This window comes from Podarcis cretensis, assembly GCF_951804945.1.
Source record: "Podarcis cretensis genome assembly, chromosome: 1".
Taxonomy (NCBI): domain Eukaryota; kingdom Metazoa; phylum Chordata; class Lepidosauria; order Squamata; family Lacertidae; genus Podarcis; species Podarcis cretensis.
The window spans coordinates 102,460,411-102,484,416 of record NC_137170.1 but is presented as its reverse complement, the minus strand read 5'-3'; the positions used below and the strand labels follow the sequence as shown (position 1 = coordinate 102,484,416).

Below are 24,006 nucleotides of genomic sequence, written 5' to 3'. Positions count from 1 at the left end.
TGAACCTGCCTTTCTGACCCATGCATTCATGGTGGTGGACAACAACTTCACTGTGAAGCCTGAAAAGGGTCTTCAGCGTGACTGAGGAAGTTGATCACTTTGGCATCAGTTGCTGGGGTGGGGCTAGTTGCCTTTTGGGGATGCAGATGCTCCTCTGGAGGGTCTAGATTAAGACTTAGTTGACTTGGAACATTGCTACTTAGACCTGAAACTGGTAGATTCCTTTGATTTGTTGTTCTGAAAGGAATGATGTGCTGTGGCTTTCTTTTATTTTCACCAAGGAATGAAATCAGGCTGTTTGAAAAGCTTATTTCTTGAAATGATGAGCCTGCCAGTCTCAGTTGAGACCCTGGGTCCACCTTCCATTGGCATCGCTAGTGTGCATCCCACCACAGCATTAGCGGCCAGTCCTAGCAGTCATCTGGAAGATACTAAATGAAGGGTTGGTCCTAAGAGCCACCAGCAGTTCCTCTACTCCTTTGCAAAGACTGAGTTACTAAAGAATGCCACAGATTCAGGTTCCTGGGAACTAACTCAATCTGTCCTGCCCTTTTTGTTCCTTTGTGGCTGATGATAAGACAACCACTGGAGTATCCACTAGAGGTACTTTAAATCAGGGTGGGGAATTGAATTTGGCCAATAAGGCCAAATCCCTCATTCCCCCAACTCAACTGTGACAGGTGGCTAGAACTACTACAGATCTCTGCAAAGGGGGAGGGGGCACTCTGTTTGGAGAAACCAGTTCAGACTCAAATCACTTTCTTTGAATGGAACATTTCCCCACTTGGATTTAAACTGCTTCCTCTAAACAAAGCATTTTTCTCCATCATCTCCTGAAGACGTCTCCAATCTGCAAATAACTCCATCAGGACCAAAGTAGCTGCCAATCAGGGAACAAACATGCAGAAATAAAAGAAGACTTTTGAGGATCATTTTGCCCCTCCAGCCATACTCTGGCACTCAAAACACCAAAATAGATAAACTACACAGCCCACTTTTGGACTGCAAAAGGAGCACAATTAAGCAACTGGAATGCCATAATGCAGGACTTCTGTGGCCTGTGTATCAGCTTGATGATCACAAATTGTGACTGCTGTGCAATCTAAATAATCCAAGGATTTTAGGATCCAGGCAGCAATCTTGAATTCTGAGTACTGGAACTGCAAATTCATAATTAATATGGCAAGTGTTATTTAAGAATATAATGTGAATCTTATGAACAAACGTGTGACAGTATAACTTCAGGTTCCAGTCCATTTTCACTTAATACACATTTCGTTTGAAAATGGAAACATACTATGTTATCACTGCAGCATAAAAGCCTATCATATTACCAGCAAGAGATATACAACACATTTTCTCCTTCATTCCCATAATGAACCATTGAAGGAGAAGGACAAGCTTCCCTATAGCTCACAGTTCCAATGGTCAAACTAATAAAAAGCAAGGAAACAAGCAGGGGGCTCCATATCACCTAACATATCTAAATTTATTTATTGTTTCTGACTCCTGTCATATAGTGCACCTTTTTGGTCACCCATCAAACCAATACGGTATGGCAGGTTTGATCAAGCCTTGGGAAGCCATCACAATAGGGCTCTGTCAAACCTTTCCTTGTTCAGTCTATAGTGTCACTAATTTATGGATTTCTCTGTATTTCCGGAGTCCAGAATAGAGGAGGCTCAATCTCAGCAGCAGCTAGCACTGAAGAGAAACATGCCGTGATTATTTGTACAACATATCTGTCACATATCTGAAGGCTACAATCGAAGGTCTCCCCTCGAGGAACTTTTCCTCCCCAAAAGTATAGTGAATTCTACTTTGAGGTGCATTAACTATATTAGATAGAGTCATAAGGAATATTCAGGAAATGTTAGCCAGATGTAGAATATGTCACATTTATATGAAGATAAAAATCACTTTGCTAACTTACAGTGTTTTGCTGTAGGGTAACACCCTATATTAAGGTGCCATTTATAACTACTTTATTATTATTTATGATATGCAAGTCACTTTACAGCAAGCTCAATAGCAACTTAAATTCATGTATTAAAGATGCATACACAGGGTTTAATACAATTTACGTCTTATAATATCCTTTGTAACAGATTCTCATCGCCTCATCTGTTAAGCATTTATTACTAATGCATTTTATAACATACTTTATAATACATTATTTGAGGAAGTAGTTGCATTTAGAGATCATTTCATAAATAAGAATAAAGCATTTATAACTGGCCCCTTAATTTAAAGTGTTACCTCCACATTACTGGAGAGCCACTCACCATCCGTCTCACTTTGCAATTATTTTCAAAAAGCACCTCTTAATAAAAGATATGCTGAGTTCTATTTCCCTTCCTCTCTCATCTGATTAAAAGTTTATTGAGTCATTTTCTTACATCAGATCTTAGAAGTCTAAGGCTTAATAGTTCTGTGCTCTTTTATGATGCCAAACTTTATGTTCAACAACATTTCTGAAAAAGAAAAAGGCGTAAGAAAGTGAGCTGCTTACCAGATTGGCCGCGGCTGCCTGCTTGGATTCCTTGTAAAATTCTATTTTCTGACCGGTGAGAACAAGCCAAGAAGTCGTCCAGTTTTTCCTTTAAAGAAATAACAACAGTTTTATTGAAAAAGGATCAATTAAGCAAACATAGATTACTTCGTACATAAAGACAGATTCACTTTTGCAGGCCAAGCACATGTGATGCATCAGGGCTGGACTCCAGAAACCATTACTACTGCTTACCTAGAGAGGGCTGGAGGAAGGCAGGCCAGTGGTGTGGGTTGGGAATAATGATTGCAACAGTAGGACCACTTGATTGGTCAACATCTGCAGCTCAGCCCCACCACAAGCAGCACTACTGAGCCCGGGGTTCCAAACTATTTACATATAACAGTCATCTGCTAGAATAAAGTTTATTTTATTTTCCAAGCTGGGCAGTCAGGCGTGCACTAAAGAACACTATCCAAATTGAAAACAGTATTCAGTACATCTCTTCTAATATTGACAGAATTGCAACTGCACGGGTTTAGCCCAATGGTTTGGTAGCTCAGATGCTGTGTCCAAACAGCTACAGCTTTATCCTTGGTTATATAGAAGAATAAAGGAAAAAGGATAATGAGCTATCAAAAGAGCTGAAGAAACTAGTTCCATAGGACTACTTAATACTTTACATTTTTTAAAGATATACAGCATTTAAGAATATATATAAACATCTGATATGTATTTTAAAAAACCCATGCATATAATAGATGCATACACTTAGAGATTCTTCCTTGCCCAGACTTCTTTTGTTGGCAAACCAAGTTTGCCTCTGTGTAATGAGTGAAATTCTGCTAAAGCTGTCACCTCAGTCTTAAACTCTTTATAGTAAGGTCTGATTTAAATGTTTAGTAGCTTATTTGGGACAGTAGTAGTCTCATGCAGCCGTATCACCTCATATTTCATGGGGAAAGATGCCCTGTTTGAAATTACCATCAAATTCAATCTGCAGACTTGTGAGAGCCACGTTAGAGCTCAAGTCCTTTAATTCACCGTTTGAAGGCAATTATAATGGATTTCAAAGATGATAATGTTGCATCGTTTGCAACTTGTTGACTACAAAGATTTGCCACAATGCAGCACAAAATTAAGTGGACATAAACCACTGAAATCAATTGGCTCAAACGTATTCAAGTCTGCCTTGGCTTCAGTAGTGGTGCATATGGTGGGCTTGCTGGGCTGGGAGGTGGCGGGGCCAGGGCCACAGGTGTACTGGCAGGAGACCAGACTGGCCTCTTCAGGGCTACCACTCCAACCCAACCCCATCCAGGTAAGCAGCAGCAGCCCTGGTGTCTGGAGGGTGGCTCTGCAATTCTGCCGCAGTAGATGTACTTGAATATTGCCATTTACTACAAGTGGAAATAATTAAACTGAATTTACTTCCAAGTAAGGGGATTTACAGTTGTAGTTTCTCTCGTGTCTCGAGTTGGCATAATAAGTAGAATACTTTCACGCAAGTCCATGCAAAGGTTCATGTTTTGCTAAAGCAAGGCCCATGACGGTTTGTCATCATTTTGTAAGCAGACACAATTTTTTCGTTTGTTTCTTTAGACTGAAAAGCAGAATAGAAATATCCAGCTACAGTCTGAGAAAGTTGGGACAATCGGTACTGCCACTCCAGATATTTTACTTCTGGTCCATCATTTAAATAGGATTAATGCATGCTAAATATGTAGATCCTATCCTGTACAGTGGTATCTCGGGTTAAGTACTTAATTCGTTCTGGAGATCCGTTCTTAACCTGAAACTGTTCTTAACCTGAAGCACCACTTTAGCTAATGGGGGCTCCCGCTTCCGCCACGCCGCCAGGGCACGATTTCTGTTCTCATCCTGAAGCAAAGTTCTTAACCCGAGGTACTATTTCTGGGTTAGCAGAGTTTGTAAGCTGAAGCGTACGTAACCCGAGGTACCACTGTAGAAGCCACTTTGCAAAGTGGGAAGGCAGAGACAGACACCAGAACTTAGATGTGTTTAAAATCTAGTTCATGTATTACTGCAGTGGGTTTCTGTAGTCCAGTTCAGTAATATATTAAAGTAATGAATGTCAGGATTACATTAGCCTGAACTTCTATTCCTAACTAAAGAATGGACTGTGGCACAGTGTTTAACACATATGGACATGGCACACTTCCTACATTTAGATTTCTGTCTGTCATATATGAGTTTCATTAGCATTACTTCCTTTTGTTTTCTGAAATACTGGCACATAAAAAACAAACATTTCTGTAGATTTATTTTTTTTAAGTACATATTCACGGAGGTAGGGAGGTACAAAATAGTATTCTATGCAAAAGGTTCCAGAGCACTGGTATTCATTGGGTGGATTGGGATCCCAGAAGTGCATTGTACCCTAGGTTAAGGTGAACTGTATCAGTAGCACCAGCTTTGAGGTTTGTCTTTGTTAAGAAAAAGAGGGATTCTAAGGCAGAGGGTAGCTTGGAACCTTCCAAATGTTGTTAGACTCCAACTTCCATCAGCCCCAGTCAGCATGGCCAGTGGTATCAGATGGTGAGAGTTGTAGTAAACTAACATCCAAATTTTCCCTTGCCCTGGGTTAAAAAGAAAAATGGAACTATCACATGCAAAGGACAGCATACTCTAGTATCGCTAACATTTATGTAGAAATACATGTCTTTAGCATTGTGAAATATACATACAATTCCATATAGAGTCAGGGGTGGGGGTTTTTTCTGTCTTAGAAAAAATCAGTTCAGCAAAAGGTAAAATATACAGCTGGACAGATGGTGTGACTGCAGCTTTTGATCTTTGGATTGCCAGTAAAGTTTTGGGTTTTTTTGAAATAAAAGTTAACCTAACAAAATTGATTAAATACATTTTAAAGAATGACACCATGTTGAGGTTTGTCTGGTGGCCCCAACGTGACAGTTTAGCAACAGATTAAAAGTAGACAAAATCAGTTAGAATGTTGTATCAAAATGATGCAAGAGAGATAAAAAAAACCCCGCAACTCTCAGATATAAAACAGCTGTAAACTGTTTTCATGCAAAAAGATAAATATGAACTACACAGCTGCATAAAACATAATGTCAAACTTCAAGCAGCTTTTTGTAAACTAAAAGCAATGAACTTCTACAGCTCTCTCCTTGTGACCACTGTATTTGCATTCTGGCAAATGGACACCTGATGGCAGCACACTATAAGACCAACACAGTTTGCATTGATTGGTATATGTTCATAAAAAAAGCAGGGACTTAAGTTTAAGTAGGTAATTCTAGGTTTATAACAAAAATTATGACACCTCCGTTTCTGCCCCCCCCCCCCCCAATGTTCAACCACAGCAACAGGAAGATCAGGCATTGTTTTCCTGTACTGGGCATGAAGAGTTACTAATAGATTCCAAACATCTTTTATTTTGTATAAATGGCAAAAGCATTCTCAAAAATAGCATAAGCAGATTTAGGCAACATTTAATTTTGCAGACATGCTTCACTTCTTCACAAAGGGGGCAGATCCAAATAAGGAAAAGGGCTCATACACCTTTAATAGTAGTGTAGAAACGAGAATTTCAGCAGGCGTGCTCCCTCTCTTTCATCTGGCTGCCCTAAAGATTCTTGGAATAGGATGAAGGCTTGAGTTAAGATTCATGTGGGCTGAGTTGCTTGACTAGGTTCAAGGTCCTCTCAGCCACACGGATTGCACTGAGTGACTCCCCTTCCTTATCCCTTGATAAGGGACTTATCCCTTGAGGCTCTTGTGGGGGGGAAAGGAGAAGGACAAATTCCCACCCTAAGCTTTACTTGTACAAAGGGCAAGGTAAAATACATGCAATTAATAAATAAAATGGTCGAGCAGTCATTTGATTAGAACAGTGCCAATACAGTGCCAATTTTGGACCCACCAGCCCCAGCCTGTATAGTCAATGACTGAAGATGGGAGTTGGGAGAGGACAATGGTGGCTACTCCTTCATTAGAAAAAGGTTATTCGACCCAAGTGAGAACCCAGGAGTTTAGTGACTATATAAACCAATTTAAATGTTCACTTACTCTGGTACTACAGTCTTCTCACAGAACAATACTACTTCAGTTTTTCCTACAGAGTTGGTTGTTCGAAAGGGTCTCCTGACATGAAAATGGTGCTCTGCGTAAAAACTTAACTCTTCAGAGAGATAGCTACCTGCCTCCTGCACTCCATTCTCCAAGTGAAAACTAAGATACTATATGTCCATAAGACTGTACGGCCTCAGAAAGTAAATACAGTGAAATCAGCTGTAAATTACCACAGTCACTATGAAGAAATACAGCCGTGACAATCCAGATTCCAGACACAGAATTTTTGAGTTGAAGTTGCCTCAAAAATCTGCTAATCCAGCCTCTGAATCCCAATATATTTTCTACACTCAATAATCACTAATTACTAATGACATTTCCACCTCCAGTTTGAAAAGCAACGATTTCCCTTCCCCTCAAATTACGGTCTGGGCAGAGTGATCCATGTGCTTGCCACTGCCAGTTTCAAGTCCTCTGCCTGAGGCTGAGGGCAGAAGTGGCACAAGAACTGCAGCTTGCTAATACAGCACCTATTATGAAAACACAGCAGGATGCACTTATTTCTAAAAGATTCCCCAATTTAATTCTTTTCTTTTTAAAGGACTCTGTTTGGGGGCTTTTTAAAACAACAACATTGGGAGGGTTAAAACTTAAGAAAATGAAAATCTAGCAAGTTCCAAGGGCAAAAAAAGAATTGCTACAATTAAAGATAATGAATCAATATCTTGTTTCTGCTTCCACTGAAATCACTTTAAAAACAAAAAAGGCACCCAATGGATAAAATACATTATTTTGTGAAACTTTTACCATAATTGAACCCCAATGTTCTTAAACTATGTATTTGCTGCAGATTAATAACATAGAAATATATTACCCTTCCTAATTTATAATACAGAAGAAAGACCCATGAATTCTGTGTACCATATGATGTCACCTTATGAAATTACTATGATACTTTGAGCTTAGTCTGCAGGTCAGGCTCTTATAGCTACCCCTTCAAGAGATAATGAGCTTTCTAACACTTTTGCTTATACTGTAAGTTTTGGTTATTGCCTCATACCTTTGCTTCTTGCCTCCATCTGCAATTTTAGCTTTTAGAAGACACCCTTCTTTGATTACCTGCAATAAAGAACAAACATATGCTAAATTCTTATTTGTGCTTTCAGGTTTCCCTACACTGGCATACTGCCAAAGAAACTAGTTCCCACCCAATTGTTTTAATATATGTTCACAAATGCTTAAACCTAGTTGAGCTGTGCTCCCCAGCTAAGGCAGGTATTATGTGTTGAAGAGCTTGCTACAAAGTCTTAAAAAACGAACAGAAATGAAATCAGAAATGTTGCAAGAAAACGTATCAGTGAAGGGCCGGGAAAAGCAAAAGGCATCCTTTAGCAGCAGCTAGCAGCCATGTATCTTAGCAGGACCCACCGGTAGAAACACTTGCCCTAGGATCCAACAGTGGATAGCTACAAGCCACCATATGAAATTTCTCATAGTGGCCTAGAAGATTCTGAACTTTGGTCTGAACAGGTGCAGAATATAGGGCTTTAGACTGCCCAGAGCCCATGAAACAAGACAGGATACAGAAATTAACGCCACATTGGTTGGACTACTACCTCACCTCTGCTTATATTTGAATCCAGGTCTGCACAATTTATGAACTTAGACAGAGCCACCAGCCCTGTGTGGTGGTTCTCCAAAGCCTCAATAAACCTATTGATAAATTCCTTGGCTTTTTCTCCCCAGGACTGCCAAAACAAGGAGTTTGTCAGCCTACTAGCAGGCTACAACACTGGACCTGTGTGCTGCATTCAACTACAGTGCGTCACTTCAGTTATTCAGGCCTGGCTTAGAGATGTAGGCATTTTATTACACTGCTGCACAATTTTATATAAGGTTATCTATTGCCATAAAATAAGTTATTAAGTTTAAAATACACTTTTTAATTAAAATATGCAAACAGTCCATAAAAGATTCATATATAATATTGTTTGTTTTCATTATATGTAAGCCAAATTTTGGAATATAAATACAAAAACGTATGTTACAGTATCAGGAGCATACTCTGCATTTTTATGAACAGCTGAGATTTTGGAACATGTTGGGCAACGCATATGCTACATAACACACGTTCTTCATGAGCTCCTGAAATTTTTGGAAGCACAGGCTATAGGTACTAATGCATAGATTTGTGTATGTTGGACCATATTTTCAGTACTGAATGCCGAAGAAAAAAATGGATCACCCAAAGAACTGTTCCTCAATAAACAGATTGTTGCTCCACTCAGAATCAGGTTGTTGCTCCATAAAGCAATGCAAGGATTTTTTTATCATGTTCACATAAATCATCCAGCCTTCTCCCACCCCATGGCACCAAGATTATAGCAAACATCTGGCCTGTTCCCCTTCTCATTCTGTACCTTACATATGCACACTGTTCTTGCCAGGATACGTACAAGGAAGGAAGTTATTTTCCCCTGGCTAAAATGTGAATTGGAGATGGCTCCTGTTTACCATCCAAGCTTCAGATTATTTTCTGTGAAACAGATCCCAATTTTGGTCATTTCCCCCTCTTGCCGAAGTAGTTTTTTTCCAATGGAAACAGGCAACAACCAGAAATTGCAACTCTGGGCTGACACAGATGTAACAGTGAGGAGGCAGTGAGCCACAGAATTACATGCTCTCTTCCCACAGTCCTTTTCTTTGAACCTTTGACACATGACCAGGCCTCAGAGGTTGGAAACATTACGTCAAAACTGCACCACAGAAAGACACGTGTGTTTTGCATTGGTGAGCATCTGTTCAAATGTCTTCATCACAATCCTTCCAGGAGGATTCAGGTTATCGTTTCATTCCTTCCACAGATGGATGGCATGAGATTACTGAACATGAAATGTCCTTACAGCACTTGCTATCTTTTCTGCCTCAATAAATATCCATCATTTGTTTGGGGGTGTTGTTTTTTAGCTGTACTGTTCCTGCACCTTTCTAGATGAAGAAAGGTTGAGGGAGCAATAGCCCTGAACATAAACGAGCACAGAAATAAGGCAGAAGAATTCAAGGACTCTGTATAGGGGCGAAGGAAAGGATAAAATGACATGCTTTTATTGCTTTATGCTTGTTCATATTTCATGCAGTTAATGCATCTATGTGACTATGCCGTGCAATATCTCTATAGATGTTATCTGTGTGCTTGAATATTTTACATAATGGTAAGGAAAAAAATTATGAAGTCGGTATAAAAAATTATTCAGAAGTCTTACTGAGGGCAGTGGGGCATTGCTTTAAAGAAGGTCTGTGTTCTGGAGCATGACTGGATAGGAGGAAGAATTGCCTGGAGAATGGAATGTTATGGTAAGAGGGAAGGGGAATCTATTGGAGGGCAGGACGCTGGGGAAGGAAGGAGCAGTTGGGATATGTCAGCTAAATGGGTGGAGGCCAGTGTAGAGGGCGGATGAATTTCCTAGATTAGGAAAATGTTCAGGAGATGAGATCTCCTATTCGAAAAATTCTGAGGTCTCTCTCATACAGTTCACATTCTGAGGCCTTGAACATCTACCTGAAAGCAAAGAATTCATAGGAGGATGGTGACAACTGCAATCTAGATCTGAGGTTTGGAAGTTAGACCCGTAGAAGAATTTTATCTTGCTGGCAAGAAGTTTCTGTGCATATACAGAGCACTACTGTCAACAAAGGCTTCCATGGCCCAATTCATACATAAGTGCAACAGTATGGTAGAAATTGACCTGTGGTCTTGTTTTATATACTCTTCTTGGGCAATATTTGTATTGAGAAACCATGTGAGTATGGACAATGACATAGTGACTTTCCAAGGCCACATTGTTCTCCAAGGGACCAGGCAACATTTATATGAGAAGGATTTGCACTCATCCCATGGTTCCTCAATATAGATGTTACTGGAGAGTCACTGAGGTGTACCACGGAGAATCAGTTCCCACATCATTGTGGCAACATTTGGTTGTATGCCTCTTACGTCCTTGAGAGGAGGAAGGGGAGGTTCTAGGTACATAAAAAAGATGCACAACTGGAAATGGGTTTCTTCTTCTGAAATGAATAGAGAGGCCCACTTCTATAAAAACTGCAAGTAAAATAGTTATTAATTAAAACTTGCAAGAACACAAGAGTCAGAATTAACAAGTAGAGTTGTAAAACAAATGCAAAAAGAATTTGGTGGACTGAATGAAGGAAAATAAACTGAGTTTGAATCCTGGCAACTCAGAGGCTCCATGCGTGACTGGTTCCTATGCCCAAGAAATTATCTGCCCTGGATGGGATTGTACTCTCTCTGACAGAGCAGGCTATAGTTCTTAGATTTAGCAGAATATCAACAGAATCAGTTTGCCCTCCCTACCTCCAAAAATCATTCTCTCAGTTAAAGTCACTTTCATCATCTAGCTATTCAAATTTTAGGTGTTTCAAATTTCACTATATTTGCTGAGCTGTGCTGTACTGGAGGGAGGATGGAGAAGGTGGTGATGGCAAAGACTGCCTAGGCATGAACCAGAGGGAAGTAGCTTTCTCTCTATTCAGCCACACCACTAGGGAGCCAACCAAGCATGCGGGTTCATTCTCCGGACTTGGCATGGTGGTGCCAACTAATTGGGACCAGCATGCTACTGCAGACATGCTGTGCCAGCAGAACAACAGAGTTGGACGCACATTGGCAGCAAATCCAGACTTATCTCTATCTGAGAGTTTCTCATCTACTTTAGGAACCATAGTGCAAGTGGAAACGGGGAACACTAATTTTTCTACAGGTTTTCTACAGGTTTATCCCTGCTCCTCACTGAGTAGCAAACTCTTCAGAAAGCAACTTCATGCCTAGCATTTTCTCTTGATTTTATTCATTTTGCCAAACACATCCATTTTTGGATAAGCAATGTCATCATGTAATAAATATCTATTAGTATTGCTGAAATGTCAGCTTTAATTTTCTTGAGTTAATGGGTAATTGAAATTGTATATCATTCACCACAATGGTTTGTAGATTCCAAAATTATTCTTTTCACTGTTTAACCAACCTTCCCCCAAATCTTTAGTTCTCTTCACCCTATTAATATATTGAGGCATCTGCAGCCCTAAGTACTTACCCTCCAAAAAACATGCATTACATTTTGATTAATGAAATCTGAAGTAAAGAACTACATCAATAAATTGTAAATTCTGTAATACAATTGCTTACCGTTTGCTCCAGTGGGCTGATGAACTCAGAAAGTGTTAAATTGTGTTGGGAATGATTCCTTCTATGACGGGATATCTGAAAATGCATTCATTTACAAGTTAGAACCTGCTAGCATCAAATCAAACAATGCTGAACAAGGAAGGGTCGATTGAAAGTAACTTAACAGAACATACGCAGTTTGCTCTGCGCTAAGTGCTAAGAATCTGCATGCTAATAACACTGACACGCAGCCTTCTTTATTTATAACATTTTATCCCTCGCTACCTCTAGTAATAATAATTCCGTGTTTAATGTGCCTGCTCAGTAACCCTTTCAATAACTCTTTAAAGTCGGTCGGTATTGTTTTGAGATAGTCAAATACCTCTCAGTGCAAGTCATAGATGGACTCTGAAAACATTTCTGAAAAGGTTGGACAATCGGTTATTTCCAAGCCAAGTTACAAACTTTGTTAAATGCAATTGCTCTCCCAATTGCCACTGAGAGAAAAGCATCATTCCCAGCCCCGTTATCTCCTAGCTTTCCCCCAACTTCATCACCTCCACTACATTTTACCTGCCTGCAATGTTGGCAGCTGTGACAGCAGCAGGTAGGTTCTTCTTCCTTCCCTAGTGCTACACATATGAATTCCTGCTATGGGAGCTCTCATGTAATTTAGCACCTTCTTTTCTATTTGTGGATTATGCTCTCCCCCCCCCAAAAAAAAGAGCTTACCATATGTATTTAAAATATGTCAATGAAATTTAAGGAAAGAGGGGAAGAATCAGAGGTGCTTTGCTCTAAGTTATTTATTAATACATTTACATCCAGTGGCGTAGCGTGGGTTGTCAGCACCCGGGGCAAGGCAAGTAATTTGCGCCCCCTAACCTGTGGATTTGCGCCCCCTACCCCTACCCCTACCCCTAACCCCCAGATGTTGCGCCCGGTGCGGCCGGCCCCCCCTGCACCCCCCACGCTACGCCACTGTTTACATCTTTCACTTCTCTTCCATGGCACAGGTCCTGGCCTCCCATCCAGGCACTGATCTGCCTGAAGGGTGGAGGTGATGCTACCTCCTTATCATTTTATGTAAGTGAACAAAAATAAGAAACTATTTCTTGGTAGATTTTAATTGTGCTTTGTTTTAAAAGGAACCACAGTTTGCCATGCGGGACTGAAACACATAAAGAAATGTTTTATTTTTATCCAAAACAGAAATAATCAGTACATTTTGACTGGTTTTTTAAACTAGGCTCCCTGTCTTCTTTCATAGTAAAACACAGTTAACAAGAAGCCATAATATATGCTGTTTATATGTAAATGTCGGACTCTACAAAATGTTCATAATTAATCCAGAGGGCCTCCCTCAAAATATACTTTAAAATATTATGATCCCATATTTTACGGCACACACTGCTTTCATGTTTATTTGTAAGCACTAACGTTTTAAGCCCTGAAACCTACATCTTAGAAAGTGCTCTACTCTCCCAGTGATAGCTAATGAGCTTAATGAATTACCCATTCTAAATTTAATACCAACGTTTCACAGAGAAAACAGATAAAACAGTCTCTGTGATTCAAAAGTTTCGTTGACCTATTTATGAGGAATATCACTTAACAATTTCATTAGAAATGAGTAACAGCTGGTGACATGGCTGTGTCCTAAAGTGTTTTTCTCTCTTAATATTCTGCATCTTAAGCAATCGAGCCTTCATAAGAAATACTTTCGTTAGTGGCAGTCCCTCCTTTGGGGAGAAAAAAATGTCAGACCACATTTTCTGTATTTTGCAATCTTGTTTTCAGGAGTGTCATGCTCCCGTTTTATTAGCATGTAGGGTAAACAAGAATGATTTGCTGATGCTGTTGAGAGAACTTCTAAGATGTCAGACTTTCCATTTAGATTTTGGATAGAACTTTAATATTAATACAAACTGAGGCATGTGTGTAAATTCAAAATAAATTAGTTCCATTTATCTCCCCTCTCCATATCTTTTAATGTTATACAGATCTGGTGCTAATATTCATGCTACAACATCCCTATCTAAACTATTCAGGTCTATATCATTTTTATTCTCTCAAAGATCCCCACTCTTAATTATACTTTTACATATAACATAGCACATAAAGTTGTGAGATCATTTCTCTACCCAGAATGAAAGAAAATGACCTCCCAGCATTCCTTGGGGGTCAATAAGTGATACTCCATCAGTGATTCAAAGAGAATACGCTGGGAGTGATCAAGCTAAAGTGAAGCACTTTAACGCTGCAATTTTAAGCCGAGGGAAAATTGGACGTTCTTCACACACACACAGGCGTATGTTTGTATTCTTGATTTCAACAGATAAGTGAAAAGTGAGAAGTGTTATAACATTGTGGGCAGTCCTTAAAAAGGAATATTAGTGACCTCCCTCAAAGAGCTATCATGAGAATCAATAAAAATTATGCACATATCAATGAAGGAAAAGTACACTATGCTTATATATCAGTGTGTCACCTTTCTAATATAGTATATCCATTTTAGACAATGTATTGGCACTGCTATGTATAGATGTTGATATTAGACAAAAGAAATATAGAAAAATGACAATTTCCCACAGACTAATAATCTAATCTGAAGAATTGTTGGTCTAGCATATGAGTACTTAGGATGAGGCCTGCCAATGTCACTGTGCTAGTGTAATGACCCCAAAATGATATCACACTCGTGTTAACAATAATGTTGTGCTGTTAACACTCCAAGCAGGTATGATATTTTAAGATTTGGGCTTAAGGGATAGTGCATGGTCAAACCCTTGGGATCTCTCCCATTTTCCACCACATATTCTAATAATCTCAATCATTTCCACTAAGCTTCAAGTATTAAGAAAGTCTGAGAAACCTCCAGAAGGTTCCTTTTCGGGAAAGCTGGCTTATCAGCAGTTTTATGATTTGATGAACGTTCTTCAGTCAGCAACAATGTCACCTGAAGCATTAAAAAGTCCACACACTAAGCGCTTGCAAGTCTATGGGCAAATCTGGTTTTGTTAAATTCAACCTCAGCAACTTTCCCCTCTTCCCTCCCCCCTCCCCCCAAGTTAGCTAAAGGGTATAACAATACTGCTAGATTTCTCCTAGCATCCAGGAATGAAGTCATTGTCAGTTTCTGCAAAGGCAGAATTTCTGCAAAAATATGCCAGTTCTCCTGAAGTAAACCAAGAGTTGACAATGTAACTTTATGGCGAACAGCTTTGTGATAAGCAAAATGGAACAAATGCATGTAACTTAGGGTTACCAAGAATCAGAACACAACTGCAACATGTTCCAAGAATGAGGGCTACCAGGGTTATTGAAACAAGGAAGTAGCTCCTAGTGAAAAAGAGTGATATTGCAGTGGAATAATACTGGGTCCTTAACAAGTAAAAGGAAGTTGCTTTCACTCCTGCTTGGAACTAGAACTTTTAGCCACACATTGTTTAATAAAGAAGCTGGACTGTACATTTACTGTCTGAGTACTATATCACATTCCTTTGTTTGAATCTGTAAACGTCAGATTTTTTAAAAAAAACAACAACACAGATCTGTGTTATATTCTCCTTCCTTACGTCTCCTTCTAAGTACACTGCCCTCTGTACACAGTTCAGTTCCCTAGTGTGTGTAAGAATAATGATAATGGCTTTGCTTGCCTTGACCCTCAGTTCAGTTATAAATCAAAACCTTATAGACCTTTTAACAGAGTAAGAGAGCCTTCCTTCATGCTCAAGCCTATGGAGGTACTTCCCTCCCAATCCTGCAAGATATCAATGAAATTTATTATAAACAGTCCCAACTTAATCTGGATAATGAGCAGTATAATATCTTAAATAAAAGAAAATCAATATGTGTTATTGCACACATATTGCACTGAACCAGAGCCCTGATTTAAGAGTCCTGAACAACAAGCAATGCTTGTGAGTAACCCCGCAAGGGATTGAAAACCTTGAGCAGTGGTCCACTATATTTTAGTTAGTGTATACATTCTCACTTGCACCTTCTATGCACCTTACTTCATACCATGGATTAATTGGATTACATTGCTTGGAGCACATCTGTATGTAGATGCATGTTACAGCCTTATTGATCTGCTCGCACTGTTACGTATGTTAATTGTCCTAGCAAACCTGAGGAGAATCAAGTGCCACATGTCTAGATCTGACTAGTTTTTCAGAATATTGTGTGACCCTCTGGATGACTGCATGAAAGAAGAACTGCTCCTAATGTGCCATGTCACAATAGCTGAATCAGGACAATGGCTTACTTTGTATTTTGGTTGCTGTTGCAACTAAAGCCATAAGGTTGGGGGTATACATATAAATCAATAGGTTCTCCTATAAGATTGGGTCAACTTATAAAAAGGAGCAAGACATGGTGGACACATTTAATGATCTGGGAACACCTAATGCTGTGGTGCTTATGTGCTCTGTACTTTCTAAAGGAAAATTAGGGTATACGTCTGATGATACAACACATAATTTTTGAAATTCACTTCTGCAAGATGGGATGGTGGCTAATATCTTAGATGGCCTAAGGGACTGGTCAAATTCAGAGCCCAAGCTTATTGATCACTGAATAATAGCTGGTGGAAGTGGGCAACAGAAAGGAAGAGCCTATGGTTTTCATGTCCTGCCTGTGGACTTCCTGAAGGGACATGAGAGGCCACTTTGGGTAACAGGATACTAGACTATATAGGCCAGGGGTCATATTTTGTTTTTATTATCTTAGTTACAACAAAATGATAAGCTATATTCTTAGTTCCCCGACTCAATTCATTCCTTTTATGAAACACTGCTATTCTTTTGTCACATCCTTCTTGTATGTGGCTTAAAGCAATACACATGAGGTTCTCATTTGGTCTCTCTCACAAGTGTAGGCCCGACCCAAATCTGCTCAGTTACAAATGTGAAATTGTATCAGTCATCTTAGTATGTAGAATCAGCCTGAACCAATCTTCAGAATGGCATAATTACAGTAGTATGTAGAGCTGCTTACTCTATAGACGTGGCTTACTCTGTCTTATGTTGAGCTTTCCTGCCATTACTAAGAACGTATGGTTGTAGGACATGATTCCTATGCAGCCATTTCACATGGGAAATTGAGCTACAAGTTACAGGCATGAAACAACTAAACCTAGTGGAAAATGCTGCAAATGAGTTTGCTATGAAAGACATAACATATAAACTAGTGCATGAACTTATAATCAATCACATCCTAGTTGTACTTGACTTTCTGTTGCTCAAGCCTTGAAACTCAGCTTCATTTTCTGATATTTACAATGTTTTTTTTTAAATTTTCTCATAAAGTTTCCATGGCACTTAGCCAGGTTTATTAGTTGAGTTTTAATAAGCATTAATATAGCATGTTTCAAAATGTTTAACTCATCTTTTAAAAAACAGGTCACAGTAACTCCCATTTTACAGATAGGTAACGGAAGTTAAAGAACCATCAAGTTCAAAGACCATCAAGAACAGAATATGAAGAGTGGTTTCCCCAGGTCCAAGTCCAATACCAAAGCTGTTGGCAAAAGCAGCAGCAGTTTTCTCTCCCATTGTGTCCTGTTATATCAAAAAATTAGATACTAATAAAGTGATCTAGCTAAGGACAACTCATTTGCTGGGCTGAGAACTGCAGGCATAAATTGAAGTACATCCATAGTATTCATATTCTTATGCATGCATTCATACTTGCATACAACTAGAGCTGCAGAATAGGGCATAACAACATTCCCAGTGTATTTAAAATGACACATTGGAAAATGAGATAGCTCCACCAGAAGGGTGTTTCAGTTCTGCTGGAATGTTGCCCTTTTTGAAAGTTTTTACCATTCCGGGAGCTGAAGAGTTAACAAGAATGCTACAAACTGCTGGCTAATATCTACTGAGAAATGCCCTTGTGTTAGTGGTATTTTTAATACTCCTTGCCCTATATTTATTCCCCTCTAGCGGATGCTTCATTAGTGCTTCTTTTTATCTCGCCTGCCTAATTCATTCTCCCAGATTTAAACAAGCCAAAAGCTCACCTTATGCTACTGCAGAAGCAATTTTTATTTTTTGAAGGTTAATCCAACTCAGCAGGATTTAGGGATGGCACTCTTCCTTGGTCGTAGGCATGTTGGCTCAGGCCAGACAGCTGTTTGGACACTCTCCATTGGGAATCTTGCCCTCAACACCCACAGTTGATGCACATACATGGTCTACTGGCTGCCTACTTCCATGCCCATCTGTTCAGATGGCATGCTGCCCACTCACAAGTTCGCTGGAACCTTGCCCTTAGTGTGTAGGTGCCAGGCAATGATGGGTTTAGATGGGCAGCCTGCAAAATATTGTAAGTGATCACTTTTTCTCCTGCAGGAAGTCCTTCCTCTATGCTAACACTGTGTGCTGTGTTGCAGTTAATCAAAACTGTGCATACTTAGCATGCCAAGCAAAAAATTGTGATTTCTTATTTAAGATATTTATATACCATCTTTCTGTTGTGAAAGTCTCAAAGGCGGCATACCATTTCCAAACAAACAAACAAACAAACAAACAAATCTAATACAATGATAAAGCTATAGAAAGGGGAATGCTTTCAATAGCTCTTTCTATCAATACCTCTATTATCACAAAGATGACTGCCTGAAACTACGGTGATTGTTGGGGGTGGGGGAGGAGAAAGCTGCTAGAATGGAAATCAGACTATAATTTAGATTATCATCATGCAGCCGCAGCTAGCCTCTACACAGGATCAAAATAGCCATAAGTCAAAATTATGGCACCAATAAAGAAAGAGCAGCCAAGGAAGTTTATTCACAAAACACACATTTTAAATTTAGTCCTGATCAAAATATTTGTAAGTATAAACAACAACAGCAAAAAGTGTCTCATTCAGAGTTGAGTAATTAATTAAAGACGACTGTGGCATTTTTAAAGCAGGGCAATATTTTTGTTTCTTTTGCTTTAAATTGAAGAGGCTCTCCTGCTTGTGAAGGTCATGGGATTCCTTCTCAGCATTCGGTTTCATTTCACGAAGGGGCTTTGGATGCGGGCATATGTTTGTTTTATTATTCCACAGAGAACTCTCTGAGGGCTAAGTTTTCTTTTGTGAAATACATCTTTTTATTATAATTTTAAGGTCTAAAGTTTCTTAAAGTACTTCTGAGAACAATATAATAAATGAAAAAAGGGCCAAAAGTAAATTGACAAAAAGCAAACAAGAAAACCCCAACCTGGGGAATAGCCATTTCTCTATCTCTTCCTCCATTTCCTTGTATGTCACAGGATAGATAAGAAAAACAAATACAGCCAATAAATTAGGAAAGCTGGAAAGCAAACAAGGTGGATAGTCAATTCATTTCAAATGTGATGATATTGCCTAGTACCTTGATGTTTCTACTGAGACAGCTTGTTCAGACAGTGAGCTCAGCAACAGCATCACATTTGTTTTGTTTTCGTTCCAATTATCTGTGTGTGAAGAAGGGCACATGGCCCCTTCAGTGGCTTGGACCATAATGAATAAGTGCCTCAAAACTGTGCGACAAACACCCTTGGATTGTAGTCTTCAACTCAGGGGTAGTCTTAATCAGTTAGGACTGTTTGCACCAGTTGCGCTTCCAAGGGTAAGGCCATTGGAACAGCAGGTGCAGTCCTCTTCATATCCAAGGTAGCACTCCCAATTATGGCTCTTCTGGGTTTTCTCCACTGAGAATGAATCAAAGGTAGACATTTCCTACAGTGATAAATCCTGTGAATGTTGGCTAAAGAAAACTCCAGAACTGACATGCTAGAACAGATGCTTAAAAATAAAACTGCAAATAGATAGGCCTTGCAGCCTGCTGTTTCAGGTAGGCAAGATGGCTGGAGCTTTTCGTGCTATACAACTTGTGGTCAGGCATTCATGTGAACGTACAAGTGCTCAAAGCATGGATGAGGGCATATATACAATCGCTGTCTCTAAGTGTGCAGGAGCCTCCTCAGACCACTGGGCCTTTAACATGGTGGTCTGAAGGGAGGTTCAGCACACGTAGCTGAATGCTTTCAGAAATGGCTCAGTGATTGGGAGCCCTGCCTTAACAGGGCTTAATCACACAAAGATCTAAAGAGGAGCCCACATCCCTGGGGGTGTTGGGAGTGGAGCTTGCATGTGTACCTCTGTCCCCCCCCCCACACACACACAGTTTGAGCATTTGTGTGTTCGGGCCTGAGCATGCCTACAGCCTGCTTAAGAAACAGGTTCCTTTCCTCCTGGTAATTATTTCATAAGCAGAATGTGGTCTAATTACTTTGTGATTAGGAAAGGGAAACACTTCACTTCAATAAAAGTAACTAGACCAGGAGGTGCCCACTTCAAAGAATCTGCACAGCAACAAAGCTTCCAACCCACCCTTTAAAGCAGCTGGCTAGAGCAGTGTTTCCCAACCTTGAGCCTCCAGCTGTTTTTGGACTACAACTCCCATCATCCCTAGCTAGCAAGACCAGTGGTCAGGGATGATGGGAATTGTAGTTCAAAAACAGCTGGAGGCCCAAGGTTGGGAAACACTGGGCTAGAGTTCTGGTTGCCAGAGGATTTATTTGCAAGTTATGCCTGCGATTTTGCACATCATCTTTAAGCACATAAAGGTCAGATCAAGGGTCTCCTGGGACACAGGTGAGTCCTAGGAATAACTTAAGTGCAATAGCTGGTACAGACAAAGCCTTAGGTTAGAGCTGAAAAACAATGCTACAAGCTTAATGGGAAAATCACAAAGCCATGCATGTTTCAGTGACTGATGTACGCTTCCTATGACATGAGGCAGGTGTGCCATTATTATTAGTAGCAAGCATACATAACAATTAGATACTTAAGGTGCAAAAATATTATGTCACATATGACAGCTATTGAATTTCAAATTGTTATTAAACAGCATGTCAAATTCATTTTAAAGCCTGGTGCTCTCTGTCTTTCCGGAGTTTAGATGAGCTCTGTGTTTTGTGTTTTTGTAAATCAATGCCTCCTCGTCTTTTTAGGCTATAAGGCTACAATCTGACTCTAAGGACACCCAACAGCTCCTTGTCCTTTGGCCTTCTGCCTGCGCTATGTGACTGAGCATCCACATACCTTAAAACCATCTACCCTGTCGGCTGTTATTCAGTTGCATATCACAATTTACTTCCCATTCTCTCCTCAAACATGCAACCCGGATGAGCAACAAGATGTTTCAGCTGCCATGTCATTTCAGTTTTTACATGCCTCCTCCTTTATGCATGCTCTACATCTCAGCTCATGCCTCATCTCCCCCACTTTACTGCCATGGGCTACAAGTCCAGAACAAAGCTGAGTCTCAGGGTCACCGAGAACAAGGCACATGAAGAAAAACCACACGAGAGAAAATCAATGGCCACATAAAGCACTGCTGTGAAAACTCATTTTTGATGGATTTTGCAATGGTGCTTGCTGAAGTTAACAATAATTAGAAGACAACGGATGAAATATGTACTATTGTTAACACTGTGGATGAAGCAGTGTACAGTGTAGAATGGCTAAAACTATAAACCACACACCACCTGTAACATCTGAGTGCAACTTTCAACTATTTAGACATCTAACAGACTGCAGTAGACATCTACATTAACAAGGTGAATAAGGGATTGGGGTGCAGGGAGGGGATCCCACAAACTGTTTCTCATTGCCGCTGCTTGGAGCCTTGTTTAAGTTTAGGCATATGTCACAAAATTACATAAAGCACTTTTTAAACATATATGTTTTTACTCATCAGTGAAATCTTTTAGATGCTCAGAACCTGTGCTTACTATATCATTAACTGAATTTCCCCCAAAACATTACTCCAGAGTAGTTGCTATCTGTCCCTGTGATGGACTGCAGATACCCTCAGTCAATTCTTTCCACTTGTTGGGAATTTTAACTGGTGCAGCCTTTCACATATACGGCCAACAGCTACGGATGATGGGAGTTGCTGTGCAGCAACATTTTGAGGCCTGCAGGTTACTCACCTTAGATAGGAGGCTAGCACTTCCTATAATCTGACCAGGGCCACAGAACACACGTGGTGTGGTGAATTCATTACAAGGACTGTTCCATTAGCACAAGTATTTCTGCTTCCTAGAAGGCACACTCGCCCTCTTCTCACCTTGCATGCTGCTCTGGGAGTTCTCCCAAGCCCCCAGAGCTGATGGGGGACACATGGGGAGGGGAAGGGAGAAAGCCCTATTGCACTGCCAGTTCCTGCTAGAACAACTCGTTAGTTGAATCTGGGCTGTTGTTTATCCATTTGAAGTAATACACATGACCCTGCTTACTATGGGGCATTTATTAACAGACCGTTTAGAACCTTAAGACAAAGCCGCACAATTAAATATTAAAGTGCCCTGTTATATCCAGTACCATTAGCATTGCCCTTTCCTACAAACTTTCTTCCTTCACACTTCGGAAGATGCTTCTGTTGGTATTTCTACTACGTTGTGAGGTTTATTGCAACAGCCTGAACAACTGACTATAAAAATAGTGATCTTATGATCCGAAAATAAGGTGTGAGGGCATTTTTGCACGTGACACTAATTTTTTGATCCTGTTCCCCCACTCCCATTTGTGAGCATGTGTGAATGCTGTTAATACTGAGGAATAGACCCGTTTCAATTTAAACATACATTCAACCCACTGCAGGTATTAAATTCATATTATTGACTGGGTTTCTGTCATGTTTATAAAAAACAAATCCAGTAAAAAACAAATTGTTAAGCAGCTATTTCTTTTGGTGCTCTTATGGGGTCCACTGAAAGACAGGAGTGAATCAACGGGTTCACAGGCTTCACAAGTCTTGGATCTGAGCAACAATGCATGCAGATTTTACAAAACAGAGCTGCTGAACAAACTGCCATAGGATATACAACATCCAGCATGTTCCACAGTATTTAAATTACAGCTTCATGTGGCCAACCCACCCTTTCCCTCATCTCTCAGATCCCCATATGGATTTGGCAGCCTAGTTTAAAAGTATAAGTAGACATAAGTGGAAATAGTGGGTACTTCAGTGGATGAGGCAATAGATAATGGCCAATAGAAAACTAGGGTTCTTTTAACAGAAATAACTGAGCAGGACATCTATCAGATTAAATAAGTTCAGGAAGGAGCGTGTATTGGATAGATTCTAGAAGGAACAGAAGAACATGGTATCTTATAAGAGGAGATATAAGGAAGAGTTACTGTGAGGAAGAAGGCAAAGTATAAGTCCATGATTAAGCCTTTTATCCCAGCCTGCCAAATCCACATTGAACCCATACTGGTTTTTGGAATTTTGCTTGGTAGGTTGAGCACATCTCTATAGAAAAATCACCATGGAGCCCCTTAAATCAATGTATTCTCACCATTCATTATTTATTACAGTTTTAGTTTCAGGTTTCGAAAACAATTAAGGAGAGCGTTTAGTATGAAAATTACCGTAATTGCTTGCTAATTGAGGTTATCTGCTTCGCATTATTCAAAAAGCAAATTGTGTTGACACTTGTACCCAGAAATGATTACTTAATAAACAAAGTCAGAATGCATCACAAATAAAACACGGCTGTCTGCTGATGGCTACATTTATCTGGTATGAACCGTTCCCAGGAAAGATGTTAGGGAAGATGTCTTTCCATTGTTTAAACTCACAATTACAACTGAAAGACTATCTTCCTGGATTCCAGTACATGGTACATTTCACACAGTAATCAGGTAAGGGAATTCGTATTCACAGACAGTAAAAATGACCGAATTAAAAGTTTGAACACTTTATATTCCCATGCCTCTCATAGTGCCTCTTCTTTCAGAGCTGAGTTCTACAGTACATTGTATGACCAAACATGTTTCTGACTTCAGAATCACCTGTGTCAATCAAACTTCAAAGAAGAGATTCCTCATTTTGATCATCCACTGATCAAACATTATTTCATCAAGATAAAATTTAGGGATCTGATCTTAGGAGGATGCTTTTTTTCCAATTTGAGCAAAAGCCAGATTTGTAATTCCAAGAAGGGCAATACTTAGAAGGGTAATACCATACATACATAGTATACCCCATTGTACATCAAAGCTTGTTTGTCTAGACATTTTAATATGTTTTTTTTAAAACAGAGCACTGCACCGGAACACATGAACATCAAAAATCCAGTGGCTAACTTAAGTTCTGATCCACACATTAGGCCAGTTACCCAGTAGATGAGAGGTACATTCTTAGGAATTTACAAAGACTGAATTCTTCAAGAACCCCTATATGTGATTTTCATCAGAAATGCAGAATTACAAAAGTATTGTT

The 24,006-nt window shown here is 39.7% G+C and overlaps 1 protein-coding gene across 12 annotated transcripts in view; it reads right to left on the bottom strand.

Moving 5' to 3' along the window:
• ARHGAP15 (Rho GTPase activating protein 15) overlaps positions 1-24,006 on the bottom strand; it is a 386,745-nt gene that overhangs the window by 333,916 nt on the left and 28,823 nt on the right. For all 12 annotated transcript variants that reach the window (XM_079994046.1, XM_079994052.1, XM_079994048.1 and 9 more), the window contains 3 exons: positions 11,754-11,828; positions 7,611-7,669; positions 2,513-2,600 (listed from right to left, as the gene is read on the bottom strand). In XM_079994046.1, the coding sequence (XP_079850172.1) occupies positions 2,513-2,600; positions 7,611-7,669; positions 11,754-11,828 (222 nt within the window). The remainder of the gene's footprint in view (positions 1-2,512; positions 2,601-7,610; positions 7,670-11,753; positions 11,829-24,006) is intronic.